Source organism: Coturnix japonica, chromosome 9 (assembly GCF_001577835.2).
Source record: "Coturnix japonica isolate 7356 chromosome 9, Coturnix japonica 2.1, whole genome shotgun sequence".
Lineage (NCBI taxonomy): Eukaryota > Metazoa > Chordata > Aves > Galliformes > Phasianidae > Coturnix > Coturnix japonica.
In genome coordinates, this window is record NC_029524.1 from 11,217,228 (window position 1) to 11,232,500 (window position 15,273).

Genomic DNA, 15,273 nt, shown 5'->3' on the forward strand with positions numbered 1-15,273 from the left:
TATTTCAGATTAGATTAAATGAGAATAAATTCTGTTCTGGGCTATTCATAGAGCAGGCACTAAGTCCCAATTTCTAGGTTGCCTATGTGTGCATAATACCTAGTTTTCATGCTGTGATACAGGTGAATTAATAACATATGTGCTACACACTTGAGCTACAGTGAAGATGTGAGAAGCTACCCCGAAAAAGGATGTGAGCAGTTGCATGAATTAATTATACTGCATTCGCATTTCAAGCCAGATGGCTCTGCTGTGAAAATCTCATCTGAACTTCAGTGCATCACAGGCCAGAGAGCGTCACCTGGTGTGGGAGTCATTTGCATAGGGCAGAGGAGGACAGGGAAGGACGTTGTGCTGGCAGGAAAAGCAAACGGGGTGTGTAAAACCATGTCACAAAGCAGGGTACAGAGATAAACCTTCACAAGATAACCCACTGCTGCTGTGCTTCCAGAAGCCTGGCTGAATTCTAAAGTTCAGGCTCTGGGCAATGGAGAACTGTTTTCTTTTAAAACAAATATTTAATAGCTTAAAGCCTGCCTTGCAAAAAGATCTAATTGATTGGATCTGCCAGGTAAAGGCCAAGACAAAAACTGGCCTTTTGTCCACTCCTCAAAGAGGTGTTCCATGATAAGAACAAAAGTAACAGCCTTCCTTGTTACCAGAAGACGATTTTTGTTTCTTAGTTTTAAGGGCTTTATACCACCAATATTCAAACTGACCTTGGCTAGAGCTCACACAGAGCTACGTACCACCAGAACTGGAGCCCTGTGGAAGTATAAACTCCTTTAGCAATAGGAGGTGGGGTGGGAAGGAAACAATTCTGTTTGGCTGAAACATTTAGTCCATAATTAATCCTAAACTACAGAGACAATTTGCACATGCAAATAGCTTCAGGTTAGGTGTGTCAGAGATTACATCTATTAGATGAGCTCATCTTCCACCTGAGATAGATAAACATGTCACAGAGGAGTCACAAACGTAACATGAGCAAAGAGTTTGTTTTGGGGATGCCCCGAATCAGTGCAGGATGCGGAAGTTTACTTTTCAAGCTTAACACAAATTATAACATAAAATGTCATTATCAAGGAGGTCTACAAACACACACGGTAAACCTGTTAACATGCGTGAGAAACTGTAAGATAAACATCCCTCCTGTCTGTACCATCAAGCTGCAGTTCACCAATTTAAAATCATTAATGCATCTCCGGCTTTAAGGAAGCACTCTTACCTGGGATACGACGGACCCCTTTCATTCCCTTTGTGTTTGTATTTTCCATATCAGCTGCAGAACCAGACTAGATGAAGTTATCGCAGATTTGTCTGTCTGATTCAGCTTGTGGAAGCCTTCTGCGAAGCATGTGTGCTATACGAAGTGATGAGCTCAAATCATAAACAGGCCTCTCACTGAATTCCTACTGGAATAAGTAGACGGAGGCTGTCACGCATCACCCATTCACCTGCCAAAGATGTATGCTGCTGTGGCAGTTAAATTATCCACGTTTCTCTTTAGCGTGATTCTTCCTGGAATACTGGGTGTGATAATTTTTCCTATCATGATTTAATTATGATTTCACACTCCAGATACTGTAAACTTACTATGTACACTCGAGGGAGTAATATTTCTGTGTTACAGTTGACATCTTTGGAATCCATTACTTTCCATGTAAGAATGACCTTCCAAGCATGATAGCACTGACTGCTCAGAGGGTAAACTATTAGCTGCACAGGATAGCTGTGATGATATCCTCATCTGTTACTACTGGTCACATTAGTCTATTTTTCCTTCTACAGCAGGATGCACAGTGCTGGAAGATCTCATTGCTCTTATAATTCAGTCCTGGTATGCGGGAATCCACAGCTTTCCTCATAATCAAACACACGAACCAAGGTCAAATCTCTAGACAAACCAACCTGGCTGTTCAGACCTACAAAGTGCTCTGCCAAATTCACACATCAGACTGAAACACCCCTTTGCAAAGTGTTGCTTAGTGTACACCGTACTGTTTTCCTCTCAGCCTCAACAAAGTCTTCCTGACAGAAACGTGTTAACACCAGGCTGCTCGAAGCTTGTTCTTTGTTTGCTTCGTGCGTGCTCATAAGACAGATGTTTCAAGGCACGAAACAGGATATAAACACGTTCATAAATAAAGCATCCAGGTGTTTAAGCGATGTCAAACGTAAAGGAATTCCATTTCACTGCTTTCTCCTTTAATCTGGCAATTCCAAGGGACCGAGCGTGTCAGCACACGTACCCAGAATGCTTTCTGCTTGGGTGAGTTCAGACAAGGTCTGCATTAACTCCCCAACCTGCAAGAAAATTATTTGAAACAAAAGGTTCAGATACGTCCCCTTCCTTCCAACAAGCCTGGAAACAAATGGTACAGGAATGAGGTCAGAAAGGAATCATCCGCCTACCATACCGCTGAATTCATTTACCTACCTCAGAGCCCATTCAGGGGAAGGGGCGGGATGGGGAACAAGGGATGATATAAAGCAGAATGAAGCTCTGGGGTCGCTTGCTACATTACAAGATTTGACAGGCCTTTGCCAGCCTTCAGCTTCTTTGTGTCTTTCACATAATAGAGAAACACAAACTGAGCAGCCTGTGATCTGGGGATTGCACTATTAGACGGAGCAAACTCTTTGCAAATGCTAATAGTATTGTAGCATCCTGTCAGGCAGCAACACAAAAAAGGATGTTGATTTTCACATGAACCAGAACAGGCTCATTGTACGGAAGGTTGCAATGAATGTTCCATCCCTAAACATCGCAAGTCATAGGCAATTGGCTTGTGGAGATGAGGCAAAACACTGCTTCAAACCTCCTTAAATATACAGAGCACGCTGTTAGCTTAGCACCTGTTCTGTGAGGCAAGCAAGGACAACACTTTCAAGAAAGTGAACATTACTTCTGGTTATGATTTCTGTAGTGAAATGGTTTCTAACATGAAGAGGCTTATGTTAGCAACTGTATTTTACTTTACAAGCTTTACAAAGCTCATCTTGTTGGTTTACAGAATGACAGCCTGGATATTTTCATTTTCTGATGTGTGACAGCACAGGTGATGGCAGAAGTCAGCAACGTTTGTATACACAGAAACATGTTTTCCATGCCAGCACCACAGCGTGGACCATTGTTACAAGCTCAGTTTTCTTTCAGTCTCCTCCCTGTTTCTGAAGCTATACCAAATGCTAAAAAAATTCTCAAGCACAGCCTTGTCCTATTAAAAAAATAACAAAACTAAACAAGTACCTTAGAGATGGTCAGTTGCTAAACAGGCATCCTAAGAAGGAAAACGACAGAATAACTCAAGATTTAAGACTGCTTGAATACTCCATGTCAAAGATGAAAGCTTTTTCTTTAAGCCAGTTATTAAGGTTTATAGAAAAATAAATATATTCCCATTGTGAAGGTGATCGAAGTGTTCATAAAAGCTCTTCCTAGCCTGGAAATCAAGCTTCTAGGGTCACATCTATATATGAGACAGCAATAATTGGATATACACTAGTTCATGCTACTAGGGTAGTTTATAATCAGACTTTAAGTCAAATCCCTCCTTTCTCTCAAGACTTGACTTTTCATTCAAGGAAGTTCTCAAAGAAGCTGTACCTGAAAGAAGTGAAAACTAAAGATAAATACAGGAGGCAAATTAATTACCTGATGTTTCCTGTAATCTTCATCAATGCACGCCCCTTCCACGTAAAGAAGCATGACTGGGACGTTTCCTATGGCACCTCAAAGAAAACCAGAAACACACCTGAAAGAAAACTTCTACTGTCACTCTGGAAAAATATAGAGAGATCAACACAAATTGAGTTCATATGGTAACATGCTCACTGACAAATATATCCTGTGAACAACTCCAGGACCAAATACTACCAAGAACAGAGAGTTTTAAATGACTCAAGGGGTCCTGGGTCAGACTTGCAGACCCCTTACTTCAACATTTCTCAATGGTAAGGTAATCATTAGTTCATATACTGAAATAAAACAATGTAATTGTCACTAACTTGGCGGTAATACGCTTCTGAATCGGATGTTTTAGTACCATAACAGTATACTTTCTCACAGTTTAACAAATGAGAAAAAGAAAGCCCAAATGACTCTTAAGTACAATAGTACTGTGTCCAAAATCCACATTTTATTTTTCCTTCAGTTACATTTTTACTCAATAAATACCTAGTTTCCATGGAATACATCATGCTGAGTCTTAGATGAGCAGCACAGAGGTCGGAACTAGAACTACAGGGACATCACACTGAGAGATGAACACTGGACCACTGGATGTAATATTTTGCAACATTTACATTACACAGAATTTTCTGAGTGATCTCTTGAAGTAAATGCAAAAGTTTTGTGTATTCTTTTTTATACAAAGAGAAATTTAACACAAGTACAGACCCATTCCACTTGCTGTACAGCCTATGGAAACTTCGTCCAGAACTGTGCAAATATACATCTCTAAAGTTACTGTCAGAGAATGATGATGATAGAAGCCTATTTTTCATTTTTCCATTCTTAAAAACCTCATTTACAGAAAAGCAGTTTTAAACAACAACAAAAATAATCCCCATGCAGTAGGATCACCTTGCAATATTTAACTTTTTAACTTCTTCTTTAGCTTTAAGTTTAAGTAGCTTTAAGTTTTCATACAATAGCCCAAGTACTTAATTATCTGAATATATGGGGAACATCTTACCAAAATGTCCGTTGTTTTCACTATGAGCAAACAGGCACAGTAACTGTTATAACAGAGTCAGGCTCGTCTCTTTTAATTGCCAGGAGGTCAGAAATCAATGGCCTTTTCCAAAAAGGAAAATAAACCTACGACAAGTTTTCAACCTTCGTAATGAGACAACTTCAAAACAAATTGTTTAAAGCCTAATATCTTCTTCCACAGAAGTATTCAGAAGTGTATCCAGATCATCTGTTGCAAAGTGTGGGCAGAAAAATATACTGGTGATTAATCACCAGGCACCTACAATGCAGAGCCTATATCATACTTACATTTGTCAGAAGTGACATTTCCATGACCAAACTAAAATGCAGGAGAAGAAAGACTATACTTAGTTTTTATTTTCACTGTATTGCATTACAGATATCACGTGGTTATGGAGGGACTTTGTGCATAGCTTTCATATCAAAGCGATTTTGGTCTTACAGCAGCTATTAGAAACATGAAAGTAATTATATTTTTGCTTTTTTACTTCAAAAGGTTGGAATTGTACAGGCTATCTTTCTACATTTTACACACAATCAGTTTAATTTGTGCCTATTGGAAAAGGAAGATTTAAAAAGGAAACCAGTTTGTGCGATGACAAATGAAATGTAATCGGCCATGATTCCAAGGAACAACAACATGTATTAGGAAAGAACTTGTATGTTGGTATCATTTCCTGAGCCAAACCTTTTTAGGTGTCAGTGAACAGCAGCTCTTTCACTTGAAAGCACTGCAATTCCTTGAATGACGTCTCTCAAGAGTTCTGAATTGAACAAAATTCACAATTTCCCCTCAATATCTCAACACCATGCTTAAAATATGTACCAGAGTGATCAGAGACTGTTTCAATAACAGAGCATAACTGAGAAATAGCATAACTTCGAAGGGTGTTTTAATGTACACATGAATACAAAACCTTTATGTCAAACTTCTAGGAGCATTTGCAGCCAAGAAACCAACAACAGATAAAATCCCTTCGCGAATCTGATCCAGCTCCACTGCACAAGACAGATGACACAACAAAAGCATTTTTTTCCTACCAGGAAAAAAGAACTCAGTCAAGATTCTCATCAAGACACAAGTCAGGTTCTTCTGTCACATACACGTAGCTTCAAAAACTAAAAAAAATCAGGCCAGTTTTGATTGAGTTTCTCCATCCCAGGAAACATTATTTGCTTTTTTCTCCGACATTTCACAATGCTCCCCCAAAATGTAAGATACAGAATGGGACACGAAAGCAGTTTTGTTCAGTCTTCTTTGTGCATGGTATCCTTGAAAAGTCTGCATTCCTGTGTTAAGTTGCTGCTGAAACAAAGAGGAGATTTTACAACATGCAGATATATCAGAGGCCTCAGGCCTTTGTTTTTGAGAATTAATGCTGCAAACAAAATTTAGAGGTGATCTAAGTGCAGATCACTTTTGTTTACAGTATATAGCATCTACAAAGAAAACATTTCAAACTGCTTTACAGGCAAGAAAATTGCTTCCTTAGTTTTCATTCCAGTTTGTTACAGACTGACTCTTAACGTAGAAAGAAATAACAAACCAAGAACAATCAAATCTGAACAACCAACTGCTAATTGTATTCCTACTAAGTTTCATATCTCCATATCTTTCAGCTGAAAGTATAGTTTTACGTGTTAGAGACAAGCAGCAGCAGCCATCAGGCACTGGAATGAAATAGAAAGGAATTTTCACAAAGTCTGTACACAAACACATCCAAGGGACATGAATAATTATTTCATACTGAAGGTGAAGAAATGGCATTAATTGTTTTATCATCTGCACACAATTACCTGCTTGACAATCTATTTCTCTTGATGGAGGGCTTCTATGAAGGCTTCAAGTTTTTCCTGGATTTCCCGAACTTTTTCTGGAGAATTAAAGAAATTGTAATTAAAACATCCAGCTACTTCAATTTATCCACATCAGAAGAAAAGACATAGTCCCCTTTGAAGAACTTCTGCAAACACAATTCAGGATTATGATATTTTATTAATAAGTCTAATGTTTCCCAAAGCAATCTTACATTAGAAAAGAAATCCTATACTTGTATTTCAAAAAAACTCAAGCTTCCACAAGGTCGTGCACAGCACAACTACCCTATACCTGCTGTGCTGTGGAGAATAAGGACAGTTCCCTAAGCAAGTGTCACAAACTCCACTAATCATTCTAAGAAGAGCTAGAAGCAGTGACCTTCCATCTGGCAGAATTTCAGGGAAGCAAACATCAGTATCCAAAATCCCGACGCAAAAGGGTATGCACAGTATAAAGAACATTTAAGGCTTACACTTTATTTCCTTGCATTTGGGCAGTAACTAGGTGGATGTAGGCAGAGCCTCATTTTATATACAACAATAAAGCTGGGAACTTTTTTCTTTACGAAAGCATTACTAGACTAAAATTGCAAACAGTTACCAGAAATAAAAGACAATGGGGGTTGGGAAAAATACCAAGTTTTAGGCAATCTCATCCACTCTTCACCCAGTCCCATTCAATACTTGTTACCACATTACTTATTTAATTTATTAAGCAGCTTATAGAGCAAGGTTTAGAACCTAGATGGAACTGAAAGCCTGCAAGCTTTCCTGCTTTTCTCTCACCAGATCCTCACCAAAGCTTCTTCCAAGTGCGATTATAGACATGAAAAAAGCACAGGTAAGGATCACGAGGGAATGGGAGGGAAACATTATGATACACAAAAATAAGTCACAGAGAAGAAACATGTAAGAAATGCTCCCCCCCCCCCCAGCCCTTAAGATAAAAATACTACTGGTCTAGAGCTGTAAGTTTCTTTGAGATGAAAGTTTTGAGTTTCTTTCTTCCTTTTATAAAACTTTTATATATTCTATTAATGTTTTCTTCTCTTTATCAATACCATATTTGTAAATGGGCTTTGCTGAGCTGGAGTAATGGCAAAACAGAAAGGAAACAGAGTTGACATCCTTAAAAACAGGATACATAAACATAATGGAGGACAGGGGGGGAAGGGGGCAGGAAAAATAGGGCCTCAAACTGGAACATGATAGGAATGTACCCAAGGGAACTGAAAGTTTCATCTAGTAACCAAGTGACAATCCCACAGATAATACTGAACCCATTTTAGAGGAGTAATAACTCAACAAAAATCCCATAGCCCTGATCTTGTAGAAGTGGAGAATTTTAACTGGAATTTAAAATAAAAGATGGTAAAAAGCCTGTAGGGGAATGAAGAGGCCTTGGACTTCCATCTTTATGGTTCAGTGTACAGGTGACGAAGGGAAAATCCCTTCTACTTTCAGCACTTCAGTGTCCCCTTCCCCAGCACGTATCTACTACTACAGAGCACCTGCTGGCTTTGGTGTCAAGTAGAAGTTACAGTATGGGGGTGAAATCTGTATTTTTGGAAGTTGTGGAATAGCAGTAGCTGATTTTTAACAGAAGAAATTAAGTTTTGATTCGGTTCAGATGTAACCTTTGAATGCTGACAATGGATAAAAAAAGATAATCCCTATGAAGTTAATTTGAAGAACTGCCATCTTCTTAAAGTAAAAAAGTGGTTTGTTTGTTTTTTTTTTAACCCGTCAGTATGTAAACCCATTCTGCATCAAAGCCAACAGCACTACGGCATTCCTTTAGCCAACTACATAGCACAGCTCACAATATGGATGCTCTGCCATTGCTTATAAAATTAGCATTAAAAAAAAAGTCCTTTGACTTTGGACAGTCAACCCATTTCTGGACATTATTGATCCTGTATTTCCCTCTCCAAAACTGAGCAGCAGTTCTCATTAGTAACTGGAGATCAGATCTCATTAGATTAGTGCTCTTAACAGCTTTGATGTTATGTGTGTATAGTTACTATATATATAAAACCTAATACGTTCTCCCCCAAATATGCTTTTTACATTGATCAAGCCATTGACATCATGAAAGCAAAGAGATTTAGCAGTATTAAATGCAAATATTTTCTCTACACAACCACTTGATAAAGTAATATTAAAGTCTTGAAAATTAACAGCATCAGCAAAAATCTCTAATTTTACCACTGTTAAAAAAGGTTTGTTGCCAACAAAAGCTATTTTAATTTTCTGATTAGGCCATACTAAAATAACAGGATACCAAAAATTTATTCCATCAAGATGTACTGGATCAGCTGTGTTTGTTCAGGGAACAGACACACTAAAACTGCCTCCATATTACAAGCACTTTATTAGTTTTTATATTTGGACTGAATTGAAATGATTTCTTAACTGTAGTAATTATGAGGTCTCAAGGTAATTTCATACTCTGAAAAAACATGCTAGGTATTCTTAAGACAGAACAGTTACAATGACTGCTAAATAGAGGCAGTTCCTTGTGCTCTGCCTTGTACTCCTGCAGCAGCACCAAGAAACAGTTTGCTAAATGCATTTACTTTTTAAACAGGGAAATAGCAGAGTTATGTGTTGACTATACACACCTTAATAAAGCAGCAGGTATAAATGTTTGGCAGTTTTCTAAAGAGTAGAAGTGGAGCATTTGCAGTTCTGAGTAGTAGTCAATAGGCTCACCAGCACTTTTTCCATGAAGAAATAAACTTTGGATTAAAAGCATTCAGTTGCTAGCAAATTATTTCTGTATCACGCTCAATTACCCCAGTACCTTTATGCAATGCTCCAGTAGGCTGGAAGGACTACTGTCTTATTATACGGTGCTTCACAAGTTTAAATATGTGCTATTGCTTATTGTTACCCATAGCATCTAGAAAGAGCATGGTGTCTTTGACAATTTTAAAGTGGAGATGAAGTTGCCACCTGTTAAAAAGCAATCCAAAAATCAAATGGTATCAACAAAGAACTGTAGCCAATCGTGTTTCCATCTTCAGAGCAATGAAATTCACAGGCCTAGGGGCAATGAATGGCTATTCTAGTTCCCATTTACCCCATGTTTACCTAAAAGATAAGCTGGTTCATACATCAACTCCTTATGCCTCTTGATCTGGTCATGAATATTCCCATAATCCTCTCACCATATCCCATAAAACTTCATTGACAGAATGAGGAAATTCTTTCCTCGGATGTCATGAGATCCTCATTCATGCTCAGTCTATCCTTATCTCCATATGAAACGATATTGTTACCCATTCATTTTCTTTTCATTAATCCTGTGATACTAGATCTAAAAGGCTCGAACCCAAACTAATTGGTCTGTAATAAGGATTTGGATATGCTGTGAACACAAAAAAAAACCCCACACTCACAGATAGAGTTTGTTTTCTGTAATATTGTAAGCCAGTCAGAAGAAAATCTCTTCAAATATTCATTCTTACAGGAACTGCAAGGTCACTGATGGCAGCCTGTTATAACTAAGATTATCTACCAGTTAACAGCACAGAGGTCAGGAAATCACTCTTAACATGAAACACTTAAAATAAGGCATTATCAAACAAAGCTCCTGAGGTAAGGCCAAGTAATCTCAAAATAATATTAAACAAATTATGAAAGTAAAACACGTTACCAACCTATTCCTACAAGGCTTTGAGTAGCAAGAAAATATATATTTTCCAACGGCATTAATTGGTTTAATGAGAGATGCAACCTCTCTCCACAAGATTGGTCTTGATTATGTTTCTAAAGATAAATGAATTTTCAGACATTCAAAACATATGTGCTTAGATGGAAATAAGAAATGGGTTTAGCATAGAATTTTAAAAGAAAAATAATGTCCCTGCACGACTGCTTGCAGGAATCTGCATGAGTGTTTTATCATACAAGGCAAAACAAAAAGCTTCCCTGCCCGCTGTTTGCAAGTTTGCCCATGTGGCATCAATTTTCAGTTGCAGCATAACAAAATAGTAAACTCTTTCTGGACAGCGATCCATCTTCATTTCATATTCCAGTGCAGCAGATAGCATGAAGAAGCATGATAACATTTGCTAGTGGCTCACTGTAAATCCCGTTGTACAGCAAAGTGATTTCTACCTCCAACTAATGTTTACGTGGCTTTGATATTATGCTCTGGGTTTTGGTTACAGTTCAGTTGTGTTGTGTTTTTGTTTTGGTTTTTTTTTTAATCTAATCTTTGTTTCTTAATCCCTTTGTTGCCTATAAACATCGCCACCACTTGCTATGCTACTTCTGTGTTATGGTTAATTAACCATAAAGGCAAAAATCTAGAATTTACTGCTGTAAATGCATCATCTTTCCTCCAGCAAAGAAGAAAGCCCACTCTGTAGTCAGATTTCAGCAGAATGCCCAGAAGCACACTATTAAAAACTGGAAACATGGATCCATAGTTTCCTATTGAAAGCTGAATTCCAGCTTAGGGCTACCTAAGTCACGGATCCCACACATGCACTCAACCCCCAATGCACAGCCAGGTGGAGAACTGAAAAAACAAACTCCTTTAAGTTCAGCCTTTTGCACTGCATTCCTGAATGTTCTAAAGGCCACGCAGAAGCTACACTTCTTGTTGAAACAGTAAGAGGCAGTGCACTAAAAGCCACTCTAAAAATGCCCCAGAAAGCAGACTTCCACCCACCGCTACTGGACCTGCATCAACATGCTTTCTCTCTTGTCTCACAACCGCAGCCTAACAGCTCCCATAATTCACCCATCACTGCAGGGTCACGTCCTGCTGAAGTTTAGAAAATCCTTTGAAACTACCCATCACATCTTTTTTTTTTTTTTTTTGCCAGTTTCCTCTTGTTCACATACTGTGTTTTCCTCCGGACGAGGACAAGAGGAAAGCTAAAAATTTAAGGGGGGAGGGAGGGAACAAAACCACCCAAGCTGCCCTTAAAGAGAGAGAACATCATTTATCAGCCGCAAAGACAGATTTATAAGTAGAGGGCTCCCTCTGTTCCTTTAAGGCTGCAAAACAGATGGGAAGTGAATGGACAGTCAAAGGGTCAAGAAAACACACGGGAGGTGCTGCTTGTCTGCTGTATGTATGCTCCCAGCATAAGAAAGAGGTCAAGATTGTAACTGCATGGCTGGGTGCTGGAAAGGCCTTTTCTTTAAGCTGTTATAAAGACAAACACTGTTCCTCATCCTGCTGTCAAACTGTTATAAATATTAGTTTGTCAGGAGTTTTAGCATCTACTTCTTTTTATAAAAAGGCCGAGAAGGATGAATCGTGCACGTGATTCTTAAACAAGGAGCTCAGTAGTGTGATAAAGCACTGCAAAGCTTTGAGAAGTTTAAATGGAATTTATAACTGTTCATATAGTAAATCCACAAATCAATAAACACATACAACTTTTGACATGCAAACTTGCAGGAAACAACCAGCATAGCCTTCAGTTACACATGGTTAGGCTGAACGAAGGTGTGAACCAGTGCTTTCCTTTATGGAGGCAGTGTTCCCTATACCTGCTGCAATCTGTGATTGAATATACAGACAGCTTAACTGAATTATTTCCATAAATTCTGATTTTAAAGTACTCCCAGTGGAATGGGATAATTCAGACCCAAAAACTTTCTAAACATGTTCATAAACCACCCCCTCAGGAATCTCTCTACCTTTATATTCAGAGGAGCTGACAACTTTCCTGCTTCCCTTAAATCCCATTGCCATCCTGAAACTACAGGCACTTTAATCTGTGCAATATCTGCAATCAGTGTACTTCACTTATCAGCCCCAGAGAGTCAAGGACGAGGACAGGAATGCATTCTAACTACTCAAGTGCATCAGGTGATCTGCTTTCATTATAAAATAAATTAAGCTGATCATTTCAGTGTTCTTTCAGAGATATTCATTTTAAAAGCTAGAACAAGAGAATTCACTGGATATACTACTTCAGTACCATTATTAAGATCTGCAGGAGTCAGTCAGAACATCAGCTCCACAGATACGACTTTATCTGTAACAGACCTGGCTGAATGTCCTCTAGTGTGGCATCAACAGGAAAAACCATCAGGGAAACTGCTTTCTACAAAGATATTGTGAGGGAAAATTGCTCTTTTCACTTTTGCAGCTGCTAGAGCAGGAAAGGATCAGCTACGTTGTGTATTTAGTCTGCTCTAATAAAATCTTAGCCTCAGGTCATTTTAGACAGGGGAAAAAATAAAAATGTTTAAGTTGTCATCACTGAAGTTGCTCCTGTTGCAAGTATTAATACCACATTCTGCTTATTGTACCCAAATAAAGCTACCTGCAGAAAAGATCATCACAAAGTTCAGACTAAAGGGAACCAGATGGCAGTAAAAGAGAACTTAATCCAAAGACACCTGAGCTATTTTTACAAGGTACTGAGCATTGCCCTGTTACTGTAGCATCACTAATAATGCTTTTAAGCACCAGAAACAGAAATTGTGTGTTTTGCTGATGAAACTGCAGGTTACTGATCAGTGTCCTGACCTATAGCTGCTCCAGATTCACAAGTGAGACCTCTGCAACTTAATGAAACGGCTGTAGCAACACATTTCCCCTGCCTCAGCCAAACAGAACAGAAGCTCACTGTGTTTCTTGGAGCAGTCCCCCAGGGCTCTTCAGACTGGTGAGCACGAAGTCCTCCTGTGCCTGGCAGGGCAGGAACACGTGAAACTGAGGTACGTGGCCGAAGCAGAAGTGGCAACTACACAGACTTCTGACTGTCTGTGTTTCTACAAGTTATTACATGTAAGTCCCACTTGTCTACAGAACATAAACTAAATATTTCCAAAGCATGATGTAAGGTCATAGACTAGTATACATTTCTATATTGCCATTAACATGAGCTTAATGTACAAATGAAGCTTAATAAAGGTAATAATCAAGTTTAATAGAGGTATGATGTCTGCAATGGCAAGGTAAGACTTGGGTTCCTTCCAGTCTCCTGTCTCTACATTGCATTTTTAATTAAAACTGTACTAATAACTCAATCTTTCAACAGAATTTAGTTTTGCTGCTTAGTGAACAGCTAGAAGGATCTTAATAGCAGAATGACAAAGAAACCTCATAAAACAGACTCACATCTCGAATCAGACTTACAAAGTTCTCATTTCAAAATCAAAACTGTTGACTTTGAATGAATCCAGACACAACGATACTCACTATTTAGGGTGGAAATGGCAAAAAGGAGAAAACGGGCAGATCAGAAATATTAGCCAATGATTCATCCAGCAGGGTTTGCTTTTTTCCAGTTGATGCAGAAAGACACGCATGGCTGTATTACTTACAAAACTAAGTTACTTATGCAAAGGTTACCACTGAGTTCAGCTATAAAACTTTAGCAGTATAAACAACTGGTATATGCTGGTTCTCCACCCAAAATAAAATTAAGCAGTAGTTAGCAAGATAATGATGTAGTATGCTGCCAGGAATATTTATGTGAAATTCTAATAATTAAATCTTGGAAAATCTGATCATTTTTAGATCCTCGTAACATCTAATTTCAGATCTGATAGTCAGAAACTTTAAGTGAGCTTTAAGGGAAAAATCAGGCTGTTTAGTTGCTATTTTATTATTTTGCCATAATCACTATCAAAAAATATTTCCTTTTTTTCTGAAGCTTTTGTATAGTCTTGCACATTAGAAGCAAAGCACAACGTACAATACCTTGAAAAACCATTGCACTGATTTCTCCAGCTTTTGGAGATGTGAGTGTTACACTCCACAGTTACACACTCACACCAAACACACACCTACAGTGCCTAGTTTAAAACTCTGCATCTATACAAACAGCAATCTCCCCATAACATGCACTTACAACTTGATTAATAGCTACTCTCATACAGCCAGTATTAAGAAGAAAATGTCAACCAATTACATGTCTTGAGCCTTGCATCACTAAGGGCATTTTAGGAAAACAATTAAATTTAGCATACAACAGAATGACCCGCGAGTACAAGAGGCATGGGTTGAGGCACAGGTCTGGATCAGCAGGCATTAAATATGTCATTACTCATGTAGCAGTTTATCATTATTTTTCAATGTCAGCTTTAAGTGATAGGCTTCACTTAGTCAGTGACAAATGTGCTGAACTTTGTAAGGATCTGTTTTAGAACCTGGACACCAGAGCCTAACTCTTCGTCAATAACTTTAAGAAATCGCAGTAGACAGACCTTGGTCATCTGGGATTCTTAAGTAAAGTAAACCATCACTCCATCACAGGAGGTTTACGAGTGATGGATGTTCTCCCTGGAGGATTATTTCCCTCTCTGAGAAGATACAGCTTTTTAAAGCACTTTCTGCCATGATACAAAGCAGGAACTACCTTATCTGCATTTTGACAGAGACCATCCTACACATTCTTCTGGTTTTAATTCTTCAGTCTTAAGCAGCTGCCCCAGAACTCAAAGGAAACAAACAACAACAAAGAACTGAAACACATCTACTAAAAATAACAGGATGCATTTTAGTTGACTTGCTATATTCAAAGGCAAGGGAAATGGAAGACATGGATGGCCACACTGACCAATTTCCAAGCAGAAGCACACTGCCCCTGACTTTGCATCACAGAGCCCCAGATCCTATACAGGACTCAAATGGAGCACGGCAGTCCTGCTGCCACCTGCATACTGCTGACATCAGAACAAGCTTGAACTCATTTGACACACATGGCCCACATGAACACTTTTGTTGATTGATTGAGATCTGAGCAGAAACA

At 38.6% G+C, this 15,273-nt stretch overlaps 1 protein-coding gene across 6 annotated transcripts in view; it reads right to left on the reverse strand.

Moving 5' to 3' along the window:
• Positions 1–4,120: 4,120 nt before the first annotated feature.
• The window catches only part of OPA1 (OPA1 mitochondrial dynamin like GTPase), a 46,400-nt gene continuing 35,247 nt past the window's right edge, over positions 4,121–15,273 (reverse strand). For 4 of the 6 annotated variants that reach the window (XM_015871815.2, XM_015871818.2, XM_015871821.2 and 1 more), the window contains 2 exons: positions 6,518–6,594; positions 4,121–6,023 (listed from right to left, as the gene is read on the reverse strand). In XM_015871815.2, coding sequence (XP_015727301.1) covers positions 6,530–6,594 — 65 coding nt within the window. In that variant the 3' untranslated portion in view covers positions 4,121–6,023; positions 6,518–6,529. Of the gene's footprint in view, positions 6,027–6,517; positions 6,595–15,273 lie in introns of all 6 variants that reach the window. The other 2 variants (XM_015871816.2, XM_015871819.2) reach the window with 1 other exon arrangement.